The sequence below is a fragment of the Suricata suricatta genome, chromosome 6, assembly GCF_006229205.1.
Source record: "Suricata suricatta isolate VVHF042 chromosome 6, meerkat_22Aug2017_6uvM2_HiC, whole genome shotgun sequence".
Classification (NCBI taxonomy): Eukaryota; Metazoa; Chordata; class Mammalia; order Carnivora; family Herpestidae; genus Suricata; species Suricata suricatta.
The window spans coordinates 19,531,056-19,551,696 of record NC_043705.1 but is presented as its reverse complement, the minus strand read 5'-3'; the positions used below and the strand labels follow the sequence as shown (position 1 = coordinate 19,551,696).

Here is a 20,641-nt window from a genome sequence, read left to right as displayed (position 1 = left end):
AGAGAACAAATGTGTTACTGCTACCCACGCAAAAGGTTTAAAGGGTTTCCAACACAAAGAAAGGATTCAGGAATTGCACATATGTATGTATAAGAGGAAACGACACATAGAATCACAAGATGGAAAGGGATCGTAAATATAATCTGCCCGATATTCCTAATATTATAAATGAGGAAATAAAAAATTACAAAATGAGTCCATCGAAACTGGTGTCATTTAAAATTCATCATCTCTGAGAGTGTGCCCTTGACATCTCTCAGGATACTTATTTTCTTTTTTTTTACTGTTTATTTTTGAGAGAGACAGACAGACAGAGCATGAACAGGGGAAGGGCAGAGAGAGAGAGAAAGAAAGAGAGAGAGAGAGAGAGAGAGAGAGAGAGAGAAAGACAAAGAATCTGAAAGAGCCTCCAGGCTCTGAGCTGTCAGCACAGAGCCCAACGTGGAGCTTGAACTCACAAACCACAGGATCATGATCTGAGCCAAGTTGGATGCTTAACCAACTGAGCCACCCAGGTGCCCCTCAGGATGCTTATTTTCACATTTGTCTGGTACCATCAGCTCCTGCCTCCTGCTCTCAGTTCCCTCAGGGCCATGGACCCTTGATACTTTACAAAGCCTCCTTTCCAATTTCACGAGGCACTGCACCCTCGCGATTAAGGACTGGCTATGAAGGGGATATGAGTATGCCTCCACCACAGATGCTTAAACTCTGTTTAAACTCCACCATAAACCACAGATGTTTAAACTCAGACAAGTCATTTAGCTGTTCGGCACCTCCATTTCTTCATCAGTAAAACAGAAACAAGAATTGTACCCATACCACTGTCTGCCAAGAGGATTAAATGTCACTCTTGTAAAGCCCTTTCAGTGATGCTGCACACATACTAAGGGCTCCAAAAAGCACGTGTACTGTCATCATCATCATCAACATGGCCCAGCCCCTGCACCCTTTCACATCAGCAGACTGTCTCTGCTCCCAGTTTGCCCAGAGAAGTTCGTCAGATATGAACTTCCTCAAACTCTCCCCACTGTGGCCCACCAGCACCCTGATTCTAGAAACCTCTTGATACCGCTGCCAGCCATTCTTTCCTCTTCGTGTCATGCCCAATTCTCACTCCCATACCCAGCTCCATGTTTGGCCTTTTCCATCCATCTCTTCTGCTGAGACTGTCCTCTTACTCGATATCAGCCATTTGCAATTCTGTCTACCAGCCTCGAAGCCACAAGGTCTGTGAGGCCAGCAACGGTGCCCCATGCATTTCCTGGTCCCCAGCACGCACACAGCTCCATGCACACAGCCATCACTCAGCGGAAGTTCACACCATGAACATGCGAATGACCTCCACAGAATCATAGAGCTCATTCAATCTAATTAAATAGAACAACCATTCACTCTGCTCCAACCACATGCCAAGCACAATGGAGGCTAATGAGATTAATAATTCACAGCGCCTGCCTTCTAGGAGTTGTTTTTTATGCCCTGAAGGAGGAAGAGGAATAAGAGATTGATGAAGGGATGGAGAGATTGATGGTGGGGGGAGGAACAGAGAGAGCAGGTAAGACCAGAGAAGGGAGAGATGGAGGTAGGCTAGATTAATGTCACGGAGGCTAGGGTATGCATTAGGCTGCCAATAAAAGTAAAATATGAATGAAGTTTTTTTTTAAATCATTTAATCAAATTTTAAAAGACGCAATATGTCTGAGTTCAGTCAAATAAATCATGATTTCACTCCTGGGGAACAACCTTTTACAGTCTTCTGACACACCTGGTTTTTTATACAGAGAATACACTGAGACCCAGGAAGACTGACTGTATATCACACACATAGGAATCTGTCCCTCCATGGACAAGATAAACAGTCAGATTAAATCTCCAAGAGAGGCTTTTGTAACCCTGTACCTGTGAAGATATGCTAGTTCCTTATTCTCCCATTTACATTAGTAAAGAAAACACACACACACACACACACACACACACACAGATAGCTGTGTGTGACAGGTATTGATATATTGCTGTCAGGTCATTTTAGGCTGGAGTGAATGATCCCAATTATCAAGTAGAAATTGGGTTGCACAATAGGAAATAGGAGAACTATGTCTGGAAGCCAGGAGATTCTGTGGGTTTCTAAGAAGTACTTCCATGCCTAGAAGTAAAGGTCAACAGAGAACATCAACTAATAAATAAGTAAGTAAACAAACAAATACACTTTTAAAAAGGCAGGACAAGTGAGAATTCAGATCCCTGTTTTGGGGGAGGAGGCTGCAGGCTGAAGTCACTCCACCAGGTAAATAAAGAACCCAGGCAGCTTAGGTGTGAGCGAGCAGCGGGGAGAAATACAGAATGAGGAGGTGGAAAAAGAAAGCCGTATGTACAGTTAGAGCCTTGTGACAAATGACAGCAAGGGGGCCTGTAGCAGGTTTTAATGTTTTCTATTTGTTTGTTCTATGTACGTGTTTGTGTGTAGATGCTATTTTCTTTTTATTCCCCTCTCTTTCCATTTTATTTTATATACAAGCTGTTCTAAGTCCGTTTTAGTCCAGGTAACACAATATTCAGTGGAACTGTGACAGGATTTGAGGAGAAATTCATATCATCCATCATGGCTATGTAACTGTTGGGTCTTGTATCTCCTCACTTTGGAAAGAGACTGAGAATGTTTTTACTTGTAAGACAGATAGCTGTAACTTATTAGGTGGAAATGGAGCATTGTTTTGTTAACGTACAAGAATTCACATGTGTGTACATATGGGCAGAGAGGAGCTCAGAAACCAAAGGACTGGATGTAACAGTAGCTATCACTTTATTGACTCTCGGGGCTAAATTTATCCATTAACATGTGCTCTACAAAAAATGATATGGGCCCTTTAAATATTTTACTTTGCCAACTGGCCAAACGTTAAGCAGTCTGTAGAGGGCGCTAGAGAGACACTGCAGGAGGAAAGTTTTCTTTGGCGATTCCAGCGTGCTGGCTCAACGGACTCCTGTAGGGCAGGTGGCTTCGCCAGCACCCCGCTCCTGCCAGGCAAGCACAGTAGGAGGGACTTCCCCCAGCATCTGGCTCCGTAGCACCTACATCTTGCATGGTGCGCAGTTTCTGCAACACAACCAGCTTCTCCAGCCCAGCTCCAGGGTTCTGTAACATGGGCAGTTTCTCAGTCAGCACCCAGCTACTACACGAGCAGGAAAGCAGCACCCATCAGCCAGCAACTTCCGCTGGCCTCCTTCTGGGGCTTTTCTGTAGCAGAGCACTTCTGCTAAGACACTTCTCCATGAGCAGCTTTTCCAAACATCCTTTATTATAGATTCCTAGCAAATTCCAGAGGGCAGACATCCATCAAATTCTGCTAGAATAGTACAGCCTCTTGCCATTCAGTGCGCTGTGGTGTACCTTTTCTATGAGCATCTGGATCACAGCCCTAGAGGGGATTCCTTTTGGACATCCTACACAGCCCTAGAAGTAGTGGCTGCTCCTTAAATCTGCTATTCCTGTGTTCTTTCAAGTGCTATTAAATCTACCAGCCAATTCTTTATTACTCCAATCCCCTGTTATAGTTACTAATGTTTAATAAACATCCCAGTCCAAGTTACTTTATCAATTTCTCAGTTTGACAAACTAATGTTGAGATATTAACAAGAGGGAAAACTGGATACAGGCATATGGTAACTCTCTACCATCTTTGCAACTTTTCCATAAATCTAAAACTATTCCAAAATCAAAAGTTTGCTTTAAAACAATTATTGTCATTTCTGTCTCCAAATTGGACCCTGACTGGTGCAAGCAACTAGTTTTGATTATCAAGGCAATCATTTTATGGATCTAATGATATCATCCAATGTATTCATAACAATAACCAGAGAGGAGGGGACAGAGAGATAGAATCCTTGGAAATGACGTCATTTAAACTGTGCTACTTAGGGGCGCCTGGGTGGCTCAGTCAGTCAAGTGTCCAACTTTAGCTCAGGTCATGATCTCATGGTTCATGAGTTCGAGCCCCGCATCAGGCTTTATGCCAACAACTCAGAACCTGGAGCCTGCTTCAGATTCTGTGTGTGTCTCTCTCTCTGCCCCTCCCCTGCTCATGTTCTGTCTCTGTCTCAAAATAAATAAACAATAAAAAGAAAACTGTGCTACTTAGTAGATTACTCAAGCATGCATTTTGTTTCAAGAATTATTTGGCATTGGGGTGCCAAGTGGCTCAGTCAGTTGAGCATCCGACTTTGGCTCAGGTCATGATCCCACTGCCTGAGTTCAAGCCCCACGTCAGGCTCTGTGCTAACAGCTCAGAAGCTGCAACCTGCTTTGGATTCTGGGTCTCCCTCTCTCTCTGCCCCTGCCCCTCCCCCACCCATACTCTGTGTCTCTCTCTCAAATATAAAATAAAAAACATTAAAAAAATTTTTAAGAAAGAAGAATTATTTGGCCTAGAGTAATTAAATTATACACCTTCTAACAAGTGATATTAGAGTCAATGTTGCAGACAAAACCCAGGTAACAAGATCCAGTGCTTCAGCTCAGAGCAGCATTTTCTTATGTGTTTATAAAAGGTGTCAGAAATGTTTTCCTCAGAGCACCTTTGAAGACTTCAGATAGCTGTGTTTATTTATGCTTTTGTTCATTGTTAAAACCAAAACATGAGTTGTAAAGAACAGACTACACCTTGCATCAGTATCATACTCTGGGATGGAAACAACACGTGTCCTAAGAATTATAGAAGCTTCATTCAAAAATCAGTAAAGTCTAAAATAAAGCAACAAGTTATGTTTTAGAAAGCCTAACCTCCAAAATAAGGCAATAGTTTGTTTTCTAGAAGGCCTAAATCAGTTCTGGAAAGTCTGAAACTCATGTAGCCTTTTGTCTTCAGAGACACACTCATCGGTCTGATCTCTCGGTTTGCGGCAGGCTGCAGTTCGCTTCGGAGACTGACTCTGAATCACCACTGCAACACACTTGCCCAGGAATTAGGAACAAATTTCCCTTTTCAAATATATCCACTCTTTTCATTGCCACTAGTTGATATAATTGTTATTTTTCTTCAAAACGTGTAGGTGCAACTGATTTTTAAGCTGAAAAAGTTAATGAAAGCGACATTGCATTTGAGGTCAATCGGCCAGAAAAATGGCTGTGAGCCAAATCCCACATCCCAAACATTTGCCTCCGCGGCATGTGAACAAAATGCCCACTTTCCTCCTGATCTCCAGCAGAAGCAAAACAAAACCCTTCAAGACAGTTATCCATTGGAATTGGAAGCCTTTCAAGGGCAGAAAGACACACACACACACACACACACACACACGCACACACGCACGCATACACACACTCCCTGTTGAAGATACAATAAAAAGGCTCTTTCACACAGAATGTTCTGTGCACAAGGGACTAGCCGTGGAGATGCTGTTTGGGGACAGCCAAGCGATCACAAGCCTAAAACAAGTAGTTCCAACAAGATAAACAGTAATCTTCCCAACTCCAAATATAAGCAAGTAAGAATTCTTAAAACCGCTTTATCCAGACAAGTTGAAATCCCTTCGAACTAGTTTCAGAAAATAGTATGGTAGAAATGAGGCTGACTTTGCATTCTCGTCTGATCCTGCTAATAATATGTAAACCTACTCTTTCCTTTCTCTAAACGTAACACTTTGGGCATTAGAATTCAGTTGCATTTTGATTCCCCCTCACGTTTTTCAAAGCAAAAGGGAGTATGAAGAGACAGGAAGTACCCACAATTACACGCGCAGCAATGAGCTAGCCAGAAAACCGAAGTTTTAACTGTGAAATTTAGAAAAGCAACTGTGTTACATGACATTCCACTGCTTAATCCTCTTAATAAAGAATATGAGGTTTTAAATGCAAACTGTTTATAGTCCAAAATAATATAATGGAAACAAAAATATATATATTATCATTTGATTTAATACTAAAATGTTCGTGAATTTTCAGTTACGACCAATATTCCTCCCCAACATTTTCTGAGCGAGTAGTCATTATTTGCATCTCAGAAATCAGAGGCAAATAAATATACGAAGCATTGAAAATATCAATTTTACTTCTGAGTTAAAGGCAACATGTGATAAATTTTAATCACCACGGAAGTAACCTCGATAAATCAACATGTAAAAACAGCGGTTAGGACACAATAGTTATGTCACTGCAACGGCTTTACTGAACCAAGGAGCCTCAGTTCTGGGCCTCACTCTGGAGCACATATTCATATTTATAGAAGTTTCAGCAGTATCTTTATCCTGAATTAAGAACAATTCTGAACAGAACACATACACTGATTTACAAGAAGTTGTATTTGTGAGTTAGACTGGGGATCCACACCGTACAGCAAAACCACGGCGAGACGGACAAGAGCAGGTGGAATCTTACCACTGGAGCAGTTGGTCCCACCCCAGCCGGGCTCACACTGACAGGTGTTCGGAGCAATGCAGCGACCGTGGACACATTTATCAGCACAGTGGGCTGTCAGAGAGAAAATCAATCAAATAAGGAAAGTTGGCACAAGACAAAAAAAACACAAAAAACCAACAACACAGCTGTTTCACATCCTGGTCTCAAGTATCACTTAAAAACAACATGCATGCTTGATAATTTCCTTCAATCCATTCCTTGGCCCTGTCATGGTCCACTGTGCAACCCAACAATTCTCCTTCTGATTTTGATATCTCCAAATAAATTCCTTCATTTCTACGATTTCATTCTATGTCATGCTAAATTAGGAAAGAAGTTGCAAGGAAAATGGCCTCACTGACATGTTTAAAAAATTATCAGTGACTACCAAATATAACCTCTTTGTTTCAGGAGGAGCATATGTGGGTACAGGAATAAAAACCCCAAAGCAAGATACCAGGACTCCAGAGTGACAGAGAAGAATCCAGGGTATTCCCTTTACATAATACCTTCCCTGGAATCCAAAGTCACATTTCTTAGGGCGCGTGTTACTCACAACTATGACACAGCAGAACGAGATGCCCTTTTCCTATTGACTAAAACATTCAAAAAATGTCACCAAGGTCTTTAGGCGATGGTAAATCTCCATCTCTATTTCATTAGTGAATGTCTTAGGTGTGTCCCCACTCATGGAAGTAAGGGTTATCACTGCTGACACGAGCAGACGGGTAGGCTGAGGATTCCCAAAGCAAAGGGCCGTAGCCCAATAGAAAAGAACAGCAAGTATATGCTGTGCTGAACATAAACATTACCTTCAATGTCAATGCCACTCACTTTGATTAAACCGTCTTTAGAATGCTTGGATACATGAGCAATTGTGAGAACAACATGGTGTAGTATGAGGTTCAGATATTCTAAAATTTTATGTAAGGATGGGATAGGACAAGGTATCCTACACTTTACAGATAAGTTTTATTAACTCATGTCTTATTACAAAAGTAAACCAGATTTACTGTGGAAACATAAAGTATCAATAAGCAAAGTAAACCTACCTATAGTTCTATCAACTGGTACCATTTCCATGTATGGAGAACTTTCAGTAAATGTTCCCTATATATTTTTCTCCTCAAGGAAAATCAATTTTCCTTTCCATTAATATAAAGATAAAATCTTTCCATGTCATATTTTTATGTGATTTAAACACTATTATGTGTGTAGTCTATATTGTGTTTATAAACTGTATATATACTGATATATATAGTACATATTTACAAATGCATTTATATTTGTGTGTATTTTATATATTATCCATTTTCTGGACCAAAAAATGTTAACCACTCCTATGATCTTTATCAAAAAAAATTTAGACATGCAGAGATATAGGGGAAGGCATTTTAGATGAAGAAAAAGAAAAAATAAGGGATAGAAAGAAACCAAATGGAAGGGAGAAGATGTGTTTGGGTGCAATGTTCAGAGCAGGAGCTTCGGAAGAGGCAGGCCTGCAAAACCAAAGCCAGGTGTTAGGACTTTATTCTGAGATTAGCTGGGAATATTCTAAAGAAACATAGAGAATTATCACAACAAGCCATCAGGAAGAGGATACCACAAGGGAATGAGGTGACCATAAACTTGAAGAACTAAAGCCTCACTTCCTTCACCAGAATAATTATTTAGCACCCAGACCTTGAGGGGAGGGACACCAGGTCAAGCGAGCTAGAGACTTTGGGGGCTTTGGGCCGCAGTAGTAATATTAACACCAGCATTCCAAGGAGATGCTTAGCAACTCCCCAACACTTGGTTCAGACAATCACATATTTAGTTGTAATTAAAAGCAAAATCAGCCTGATTTAGAACACACTGGCTCTATCATATGTTGCCTCAGGCTGCCTGGTCAAGTCAATAGGTGCCAACCGCAGGGTTCAGCTTCTCCTGCCATCTCTATGCGTGTGTTTGGTATTGTAGATGTGCCATTCATGTGTAAGGTCACAGCTCTATGGTGATGGAGGAGGGCACTTGTGGGGAAGAGCACTGGGTGTTGTATGGAAATCAATTTGACAATAAATATTTTTTAAAAATCTAGATATGCACATACAAGCCAAGAAATCACCATAACTGGAGTGTGCAAGGGGCAATTAAACTCCACAAAAGGCTCAGTCTAACTGTACAGGGGACATGTGCTGGATGCTAGACACACGATGTTATATGGTGGCACGTGTGCCGCAGGACACACCCACCTCACATAGAGCTCCGGCACCCCCTGTAATGGGTAAGTATGAAAGTGCTTTATCTCACTTGTCATACGCACTCATGACATCTCTGTCTGCAACATACTGCAAACCTAAGTCTTTGTACCCAAATTTACCAATTTCTCCTTATTCAAGATACTAAAACTAATCAACATGCTGTTTACATATCTCAAGAAGTTTAAAAGATCAGATACTAGTTGCCTTTCATATGAAAGAAGAGCTATTTGATACTGTGCATTTAAAAGAAAACACAGAAATTGGATATGGTGGCTGAAGAAAACAAGTGTTGCCCATATCCTCAAATTTCACATTTTTGAGATTGCTGAGTAATGAATATGAATGCTCCCATGTTTGATTCCTGATGGGACAAACTTTGTGTTTTATGAAATGAACGCCAACAATTCCAGTCAGCTACCACAGATAAAAACAAAAATCCTGTGATGGTAATGTCAAAATTTAGATTATTTTTACAAAAGCCTTGAACTAACATTTGGCCAAAGTCTGAAGCAAAATGTCAATAGATAGTTAGCAGCAACCCAATTCATCTGTAAATTAATGAGAAACTGGAAGGGGGGAGTCTGCTTTCCTAATGATTTTTTTTTAATTAAAGCTAAAGCCAATGGAATAACCTCTGAGCAGTGAAGCCTCAAGTCAAGTAATTATCGAAGTAATGGGGAGTATTGTTGGTATGGATTCCAAAAGGATGGAACACAAATTCTACTGCCATAGTGCAGAATCCTCATACAGCATTAGACTCTGTCACACAAGTGCCATCTGTGTTCCATGTTCTTATCCCACCAGCTCTGGACTTTCCACACCTAGCAATAACCTTCATCAAGAAACAGCTAGACCAGCAAGAGCAAAAGGAGACATCAGAAAGGAAGAGAGTAAACTATAAAACTCTATGCTCTCAAATGTCCCAATTTGCCAAGTTGCAAGAACACTCACTGTGGCATATATGTTGACAGAGACCCTGGCCCAAGGACATCAGCTGACATCAATCCCTACCCCTGTCTCATCTTTCCTCGGTTAACTTTGGAAGTCATCTACTCTGGGGGCCAAGCTTCCATAAGTAACAAACTTCACATGAGAAACCAAAGTAGGGTAAAAATATCAATTTGTCCTGAAGAAAATCCCATAGTAGGCACCTGGGTGGCTCAGTTGGTTAAGCGTCCAACTTCAGCTCAGGTCATGATCTCACGGTTTGTGGATTTGAGCCCTGCATTGGGCTCTGTGCTAACAGCTCAGAGCCTGGAGTCTGCTTCGGATTCTTTGTCTCCCTCCCTCCACCCCCCCCCCATTCATGATCTGTCTCTGTGTCTCTCTCAAAAATAAACATTAAAAAAAATTTTTTTAATCCCAAAGTGAACTACAAAGAGAAAAGGAACAGAGGGGTTCCCCTTAACAAATGTTTAATTACTTAGATTTCAAGAATAGGTACCTAAAAAAAATAGATACTAAAGACCCATTATAAGTGTGGCTCTCATATCAATGGAAAACATTCATCTTATTCTATATTCATGTCCTTTCTTCTTATTTTTCAAATCAGGAAAATGGCAGCAAAGACAAACTATCCCATATGATTTAATGTCCCCATTTCCCTTGCAGAAAATCATCAGATTTCATATTCTGAGATTTAGTAGTTTTTTTTAGAGATCAGATATAAGTAGAACCTTGGACCCACACTAAGCATTGCTGTAGACACATCACTTGCAAGGGGGTAGCCAAGGCATCTTCTCCCTCAAGAACTGGCAGACAAGAGACACTGATGAGAATAACATGCGACATCTTTGAAGTGAAAACTGTGGACAGTCTGTCTGCCTGATGGACAGGTGAGGACTGACATGATGACCCTAAGATCTTCTCTAATTAGGCTCCTATTTCAGTCTTAGTTCCTAAATCCACTTAAATCCTGTCACCAGTGCCACGGACCTCATTTCTTTCACTTGTAAATACTTGGCTTTAATACCAAGAGCCACTAACCATACTCAATAGTTTTCTCTTCTGTCATGTACATTTCATTTTGGATTTACACCTAGGGTATGGCAAAAAAAAAAAAAAAGTGGGCAGGCTAAAGATTCCTTTATAAAACAATTATATCTGTAAATACAGTGCTTACTGTTGTTTCAATGGATATAATAGAATATCAGTTCATGTAAGTTAATTTGAAAAATGTTTACATGATCAAAGTATCTTTTGAAAATAACTGTCCAATAGAAACACAAGCCTTCCAGATAACTCATCTTTCTGCAGGAATTCCTTTTATTCTGGTATTGTGAATTAATAACAGAGATCAAAATCTTGTTTTCACTCATTTATTCTGAGTTGCTATAGAGGAATACATATTTTTAGAGTTAAAGGCTCCTTTACCAAACATAATTGCCACATTTTTTTTCAGACAAAGAAGCCAAGACTAGGAATATGGAATGGTATTTTCCGACATTCCTAGCTGATATTAGAGGCAGAAGGAAGGATTAAATTCTTGCACCTGACTTGCAGTAGACCAAAACTTATGATGGATTTCAAGTAGTCGAGTGGGATGGGGGGGAGGGGTAAGGGCAGAAGTGAAAAGAATGGTAGGTTTATGCTGAGTCAGATACTACAGCAGATGAACTAGATAGCTAGCAGTCTTAAGTTAGAAGATTCAAATGAAGAGGAAGAAAGCAGGGAGTTGACTTCTAAGATAAACTTTATCCATGCCATACTTTTTTTGGGAGCCAATTATACACAGCAATTACAAAAATCTAATTGCTACTATAGTGCTCAGGTACAGACAGGAATAATCTTGTTTTCATATTTCCAAACTTACACTGCAGCCTTCGTATTGTGTTTGTTTATAAAAAGGAAGGGAAATCTCTTTCCTTCCATTTGCTACTTACTGATGTAACAGGCACATTGTGAGGCACCACTGTAGATATAGAGAAGGTGGACATGGGACTTTGACTCTGCAGGGGAAGTCAAATACAAGCTCCTCAAACTCCACAGACACAAAGCAGAATGCAGTGGTCTGAGCAAAATACTGTGAGAGCCCATTTAAGGATTCTATTTCTATGAAATGTCCAAGGGGCAAATCTACAAAGACAGGAACTGCATTAATCGTCTAGGACTGGGCAGGACTAGGTATGAATGTGAGGTGATGGCTGATGGGTACAGGAGTTTTTTGAGTTGATGAAGATGTTCTAAAATTGATTGTGTGATGGTCGCAAAACTCTGCGAATATACTAAGAACCACTACATTGTATACTTTAAATGGATGAAGTGTAAGGTATAAAAATTGTATCTCAATAAGCAGTCATAAAACATACTGCGGGAGATGCGGGAAAGGAGTGCTTAATTGCAACTGGAGTGAGATCAAGGAGGTCGTTGTGAAAGAACATCTGAGCAGAGGAAGCGGACACCTTTATAATACAGTTGCAGGAAAGAGTGGCCAACAGCAACTATTTTTTTCTCCCTTCTCCTTCTATCCCATCCCCAAAATTGTCACACCCACTGCTTGGGGTCAGAGCTCTTGTTCTTAGCCACCAGTGGTACATATATGACCTACAGAGATGGCTGATCAGTAATGGGAAGGGAAAGAACACGGGGAACTTAGAAATCTGCATTGAGTTAATGTAATAAAAAATAGTCATCTCAAATTCCTTTCCCTCCATTCCTAAATACATCTTTCATGGCCCTAAAGTACAAGTACAAAGAGCATTTGCTAGCAGCATCTTTGGCAAACATTGATAACTGTATGCTTAATGTCCACCCTTCTGTCCATCCTTATTAACAGAAACCCATTTTCACCAGGGACAATAAGGTAACCAACAATAAACTACATTTCCCAGCCCTCATTCTGGATTGAAGCATGCAGGAGGAAAATTGTGTGGGGGACAGACTTACTTAGTAAGTGTAGTTCCCCTTCTCTGTTTCTATTCTGATGCCTAGTGTCTGGACAAAATGGCTGAATCTGCAAATACCATCATGAACTTGAAGAAAGGACCCAGTGAACTGCGGAAACCTTTGTTCTGAATTCCGGGTGTGCATGACTGGATGCCACAAACCAACAACTTCTGGACTTTTCATTACATAAAGATAATAAACACCTAGTATGCCCTTGTTTCTATTTTCCAGGTATCTATTTATTGTAGCCAAACATGATTCCTAACTAACACAGTGCCCTATTGGGAGATCTTTCAGGTGAGTCAGTTTCTTAATTTATTATTTAAAAAAATTTTTTTAATGTTTTATTTATTTTTGATACAGAAGAGACAGAGCATGAGAGGGGGAGGGCCAGAGAGAGAGGGAGACACAGAATCTGAAACAGACTCCAGGCTCTGAGCCAGCTGTCAGCACAGAGCCTGACGCGGGCCTCGAACCCACGAACGTGAGATCTGACCTGAGCTGAAGTCGGAGGCTTAACCAACTGAGCCACCCAGGCACCCCCCAGTTTCTTAATTTAAAAAAAAAGCAGAAAATGATTATTTCAAAAAAGGCTGAAAAAGCATTTGGCAAAATCCAATATCCACTGGATAAAAATTTTCTGTGAACAGGGAACAAAAAGGAGCTTTTGCAACCTGATAAAGGGCAAATATGAAAAACCTACTACTAATATGGTAAAATAACAGTAAAATAATGAAAGTTCCCACCAATACATGCAAGATTAAGAACAAGACAAGGAAGGCTGCTCTTATAATTTCTATTCAGCATTGCACTGGAGGTTCTAGCAAGTATTATAAGTCAATAAAAAAGAAATAAAACTGCCTTTACTTAGAGATTATGTAAATATATGTCTATATGTAAAACATTTGATGGAATCTCCAAAACACCTACTAAAAATAATAAGTTTAACAAAGTTACACATAAAAAATTGTACAAAAATATTTCTATATACTAGCAATCAATAATCAGAAATTAAAAATTTTAAAGATATCTACATCAAAAAGGGGTAAGTCTGATCAAAAATGTGAAAGACGTGTACACTGAGAATTAACAACCCTGCTGAGAGAAAGTATTGAACAAAATTATCAACCAATTTGACCGATTGGACACTTACAGAACTCACCCTACACAGCAGCAGCAGAACATACATGCTGTCTCCAAATAGAGACAGATCTTGTTTATAAGTCAAGTGATTCAATATTGTTAACATATCAGTTCTTCCCCCAAATATCTATACATATAGATTCAATACATCCCAGCAGTTTTTCTTGTGAATATTGACCAAGCTGATTTTAAGATTTATGTTAATGCAAGTACCTAGAAGGACCAAAACAACTTTGAAAAAGAAAAACAAATACTACTTGATTTAAAGACTTATAAGCTTACAAATACATGTGATATTAGTGTAAAAAGAGACAAATAGATCAATGGAAAGGGAAAGACACTCCAGAAGTTAATTTACACATGCATGCACAATTATCTTTTGACAGAGCCACAAAGGCAATTCAGTGTAGAAAGAAATGATGGGAAATTTGAATATCCATATGCAAATCAGCAAACGTGGGTAATTGCACACTAAATGCAAAAATTAACTTAAAATGAATCCTAGATCTCAATGTAAAATCTTAAAGTATAAAACCTATAGAAGAAAAACCTTTGCGATGTTGTGTTGGGCAAAGCAAGACAGACACAGCACCAAAAACAAAAATTGCAAAAGAGTAAGTAATCATTTTGCCCAACAAAATTAAAAACTTTTGCTCTTCAAAAAACATGAGAATGAAAAAAATGAGTTGTAGAATAAAACTAATATTTTAAAAAAATATTATCTGATAAAAAAAATTGTATCCAGAATATATAAAGAGTAGTAAGAAAACAATCAGTGTGATTACAAATAAATAGGCAAAAGATTTGAATACTTTAGCAAAGATGTACTAATGGCAAATAAGCTCATGAAAAGATGCTCCTTATCGTTAATCACAGTGCAAATTAAAACGACAAGATACATTGCATAACTGTTCAAATGACTGAAATGAAAAGAGTCTATGAAGTGATGGCATAGATGTGAAAGGGCTACAACTCTCTCACAGTGCTAGAGAGAATGTTAGATGCACAACCACTTTGGCAAAGAACAAGACAAGGAAGCATTTGGCAAAATCCAATATCCATCGGATATCCCTGTTGAGGGATGTTTGGACTGTTTGCAGTTTTCCACTGTTATTAATAAAGCATCTCTGAACATTGTGTATAAGTACCAAATGATGAACTCATCCTGCTCCTAGGTTTGAGACAAGAGAACTAAACTCTGTCCATCCATTGCAAGAACTTGTACATGAGTTCTCAGAGCAGCTTTATTCGTAATTACCCCAAATGGTCCACAAACACATGAAAGGAAAATAAATGGTGGTATATCCATATAATAGAATACTAAAAGCAAAATGAAATCAGCTAATGGTACAACAATATGGATGAGTCCCAATACGATTATGCTGAGTGAAAGAAATTTGGCATAAAACAGAACATACTATATGATTCGATTTATATAAAGGTCTAGAAAACACAAACTAATCGAGAGGGACAGAAGCAGATCAGTGGGTACCTGAAGAAGTGGGGAGCAGGTAGGAGTGGATGGAAGGAATTACAAACGCATGAGAGGAAATGTTTGTGTGTGAAGAGTACGTTTACTATGAGGACTGACATGGATGGTTTCATGGTTATATACATGAAATGCATACATTTACAATCAAATTGTACACTTAAATTTGTATAGTTATTTTATGTCAATTTTTACCTCAGTAAAGCTGTTAAAAAACAATCTAGACTATGAGGAGAATTTCCAAAGAAGGACAAAGAGACTTCTCTCTCTTCAAGAGGGAAAGTCTAAAAACTCTCAAGTTACACCAAAATACTGTACACATGTTCCAATTTCAGTAAGGAACGATGGTCATTGATGGATGGGCTCTGTAAATATTTAGGAAGGCACTGGCTTTAGAAGCTTCCCATAAATACTTATTTGGGGAACTGCTCATATTAAAAACTCACATGCAACATCTTACTAAAATTTTCCTCCACAATGTGAAAGACTTAGAAAAAAAAGTTTGTGCAGAAAAAAAAAGTTTGTGCAGAAAGAGATTCCTGTAATAAATCTTACACAAGGGACTGAAATACCATCTGTAGAGCACATAATCCTATTCATTTATTTGAAAATGGAAAGAGTTTTTAGCTTAATTCCACACATATACAGGCATTATCTATTTTGGCCACAACTCTGCCATTGTCTCTTTAGGTTAAATTAGATTTAAGTCACATAAGTAACATGATCCTAATGGACCATAGTTTCAAAAAGTTAATAAAGGCTGGAATAAATTCTAATTTTCTGAAGCACGAATCTGTAACAACTCAGTCTACCATCAGTTTGATGAGACAACTCTAAACTGATTTAATCTGAGAAGGATTTCAAAATCATCACCATACAATGTAGAGAAGAAACCAGAAGGAAAGCACCTTCATTTGTGATCAATCATTTCCCTCCTGGTCCTGTCATGTTTATGTCTGTGAGGAAAGCATGATGATTCTACAGGAAGCGCTACACCAGGCTCCCCTGTTTTTAGAATGGCATTCCTCGTGGTTTGACCACTCTCTATGGAGCCCTGGAATTCTTTCACAAATACTCCTTCCCACACCACGTTTCCCACCACAAGGCATTTCCTCCAGTCCTCCCTATTTCATCTCAGAGACACTTGTTTCCAGACCCTTTGCTTCCGGTTAACCATTACATCTGAATCACATGTTAATAATAAAGGCCAGCTCTAGGGGAAGCTAGATGTCAGAGCTATGTTTTTCCCATTCAGTATCCTCACCCCTGTTTCCTCCTCGGTGGTGGTCCCTGGACATTTCCTTTTGGACTCTGGCGCCCTTATGTTCTTTCTACAGCCCTGTCTCCACTAGCTTGACAATAAATGGAGTCTTCATAGTGAAAGATCAAAGCTAATAACAGCAGGTAAGATTTTTTCCTTATCAGGGTTATTTGCCTTTCAGTATTGAAGACTTAAGCTCAATATACAAATTAAGTGGTAGAATTTCCTCAAAGAGAGGAAGATCAAGGGTCTGAGAGAATATGGGCAGCAGAACCTTTGCTAATAAAATGCCCCATGGAAATCAGGAAACACAAACTCAAATGCCTCTAGTTGGTTAAGCATCAGACTTCAGGTCATGATCTCATGGTTGGTGGGTTCAAGACCCATGTCAGGCTCTATGCTAACAGCTCAGAGCCTGGAGCCTGCTTGGGAGTCTGTGTCTCCCTATCTCTCTGTCCCTCACCTGCTCTTTCACTGACTCTCAAAAGTAAATAAACATTGGGGTGCCTGGGTGGCTCAGTCGGTTAAGCCTCTGGCTTCAGCTCAGGTCAGATCTCACGTTCATGGGTTCGAGCCCCGCGTCAGGCTCTGTGCTAACAGCTAGCTCAGAGCCTGGAGCCTGCTTCTGGTTCTGTGTCTCCTTCTCTCTCTGCCCCTCCCCCTCTCATGCTCTGTCTCTCTCTGTATTAAAAATAAATAAAACATTAAAAAAAATTTTTTAAAGTAAATAAGCATTAAAAACAATTAAAAGGGGCAGTCCAGGGGTCAAAAGGAACAAACTTTCCATAATAAAATAAGTGGCTAATTAGTAATACTGTATTGCCTATTTGAATGTTGGTAAGAGTAGAGGTTCTCATCACAAAAAAAAATATTTTACAACTATGTGTGTCAGTGGATGTTTTGGTATATGTGCTGTTGAAATGAGCATGTGTGACGATGGATGTTAACTAGACTTATTGTAGTGATCATTTCGCAACACATACATATGTTGAATCATGGCACTGTACACCGAAAACTAATATAGTGTTATATGTTCATTGTATCTCTATTAAAATAAATAAATAAATAAAGTGGCAATTTCCTTTCAGTGTCTCTTGTCTTCTGCCACAACCCAATCCTACAAATTGCCTTGTTTCTCTGTGGAAGAGGAAAGTCCTAAGTTTTATGTTAAAATTTTTTTTTAATGTAAGACACTCAGGGCACCTGGGTGGCTCAGTTAAGCATCTGACTCTTGTTTTCGGTTCAGGTCATGATCTCACAGTCATGGGACTGAACCAGCTCTGTCAGTGTGGAGCCTGCTTGGGATTCTCTCTCTTCCTCTTTCTCTGCCCCTGCCCCACTCATGCTCATAGCTCGTAGGCACACGCTCTCTCTCTCTCTCTCTCTCTCTCTCTCTCTCAAAATAAGGAATCTTAAAAAAAAAAAAAAAGTAAAACCCTCTGTGTACCAAATAAAACATGATTATATACCAAATCACCCAGCCTGCTAGTTTGCCACTTCTGGCATAGACTATTGGACTGCTTTATGAAAAGATCAGTGACGGTCCTAAAGTGTTCATAATAAACAGCTTTTAATTTCTTTAACAGATGGCATTTTAGACTTAACTGTCCTTTTTTCTTAGTTTTAGTATTTTGCCCTTGAGTCAAATCTATCATTTATATAGCTGTTTTGAATTTAAGATCAGCATCAGTTTCATATGCATACTCATTGATGCCTTTATGTTTGGTGAAAAACTGTTTGCCATGAAATATCTCTGTTAATATGGTTCAAAGCTTGGATGGGAGGCCCTGCCAATGCTGGCCCAGTTGGTAATGCCAGTAGATAGGTCCATTTTCTATGCCATTGTGAAGGGAAGAATGTCTGCTATATCTTGTCATGACTCAACTAAAAGTTTCCCTTTCTTGAGTTGTTAAAACAGATATCATCCTTACCCTTAAAGGAAATTAAAGAGGAGTGACATCAGCAATATGCCTGAAAAAGACATCCATCATAGCACTGCCCATCAACAACAATTTGGCATCCATCCATGGACAAGAGTGTCTTCATGGGAGCTGTGGGATTCAGCACCATACTTCAAAGGACCCGGAAAGAGTCTTGCCTACCCAAGCATCAGATAATAGACATACAGACCTCAGCCCCAGCTGTGGACCCTGCAGTGACCCATGAACTTTCTCCAGTCCATGTTGGCCATGGTCCAGGAGCCCCTGGAGAATACTGCCTTAAACAATCACCCATGGATTAGAGAGCCTTTGTGGAAGACCAGATTTCCAATAGGGAAGTTCCAGCACATCACTGGAGGAAAAAAAAATACAATTGTGGACACAATGGAGAGGGTAAGAGGAACACTTAGACTTTACTCATTACCCCTCCTCCAGGGCAGTGCAGCTCAGTGCCAAGAGAGCCCTTCTTAGCCTGTGGTTTCTCATGCCAGGGAAAGTAAGAATGTGTGAGTGAGGGCACAGCTCCCCCAACTGTGCATAACTTTGTTAGAGGCCCATTTCTCTCTTGACACATGGAGAATATAGAGTTGTGAGCCTCATGACTGGGGACAGGGAAGAGGCTGGGAGAGCAGCAGACAGGTATCTGCGAGGGCATTAAAGGAATGTGGATCCTACTATCTGTGTTTCAGAGTCTACCAAGAAGCCTACCCATGAGCCACTGGGAATTCCCAGCCTGTGGATTCTCCCCACTGGCCCGAGGAAACTCCCAACTCTCTATGCACCTGAAACATCCCCCCGCCCCCCAATACACACAAACTGTGTCCACCTCTGTGGGCATGCTTCCAACAGTGGTAAGAATGAGCCTTGCCAGATGGCTAGTGACAATGTGTAGAAAGTCAGCCCAAATCTATGGGCCAAGGAAAGACTATAAACTTGAACTTTAGCTCTGCCCTTAGGAAAGCAAAAGAGGCTGTCAGTTCCTGACCTGGTATGTTCCAGAATAGAAGGCATACAAGTTTGAGAAATTTGCCATAAAAGGGGTGTGGTTCAGTCGGCTAAGTGTCCAACTTTAGGCCAGGTCATAATCTGACAGCTCGTGCGTTTGAGCCCCAATTCAAGCTCAGACCTGGAGCCTACTTGGGATTCTGTCTCTCTCTCTCTCTCTCTCTCTCTCTCTCTCTCTCTGTCTGCCCTTCCCCCGCTTGTACTCTGTCTCTCTCTGTCTCTCAAAAGTAAATAAATGTTTAAAAAAATTTTTTTTAAAGAATTCTGCCACAAGAGGGAGCAAGAAGAGAGAAGCAGGCAAATAAATAAAGGGTGTGAGAAAGCCTCAGAATCCCTAGCAGAGCTGACAGAACACGTTGCTCTTCTAAAGCTGCTAGTAAAGATTGGGGAAGATAAGTGCTACCACAAATGAGAAGATAACAGGAACAGAAAAATTCAAGGATCATTAAATATCAAGAAAACATGACACCACCAAAGGAGCACATGAATATTTCAATAACCAACCTAAAAGACATGGAGAGCTGTGATTTACTCAGTAAAGAATTCAAAATATCTGGTGAGGAAGTTCAGTTAGCTACAAGAAAAGAAGAAGAGCAATTCAATAAGATTAGGAAAACAATACACAAAGAAAATTAGAAGTTTAACAAAAAATAACTAAAACGAACTGAATATAAATTCTCAATCTGAAGAAAACAAAGAATCAAATAAAAAATGCAAGAGGACATCAAGAGAAGAACAGATCAGGCAGAAGAAAAGAATCTGTGAAATAGAAAACAGATATTTTGACATCTTCCTGTCAGAGGAGAACAAAGACAAAAGAATGAAAAAAGTGAAGAAAAAATAAAGAAAGATGACATGTTCTATAGGATACCATTAAAGAAGCAATCTGCTATTTACTGGAATCCCTAAAAGAAGAGAGAGAAAAAGAGGCAGAAAGCTAATTTAAAGAAATAATGGCTGAGAACACCCAAATCTGAGGAGAGATTTGGATACTGAAGATCAGAAAGCTCATTTGTCATTACACAAATTGAAAGGTATCTTCTCCAAGACATATTATAACTAAAATGTCAAAAAATAAGACAAAAAGAGAACCTTAAAAGCAGTAGAGAGAAGCTGCTTTTAATTTATAAGGAAACCCCATATGACTATCAGTGAATGTCTTATCTGAAACCTGATGGGTCAGGAGAGATTGGAATGATCTATCCAAAGTTCTGAAAGGAAAAAAAAAAAAAAACTGCCAGCCAAGAATACTCAATCCAACAGAGTTGTCCTTCAAAATGA

General features: G+C 39.7%; 1 protein-coding gene across 1 annotated transcript in view; it reads right to left on the bottom strand.

Annotated features, from left to right (window-relative positions):
• MEGF10 (multiple EGF like domains 10) overlaps positions 1 to 20,641 on the bottom strand; it is a 171,714-nt gene that overhangs the window by 78,342 nt on the left and 72,731 nt on the right. The window contains exon 5 of the mRNA XM_029942159.1: positions 6,374 to 6,466. Coding sequence (XP_029798019.1) covers positions 6,374 to 6,466 — 93 coding nt within the window. The remainder of the gene's footprint in view (positions 1 to 6,373; positions 6,467 to 20,641) is intronic.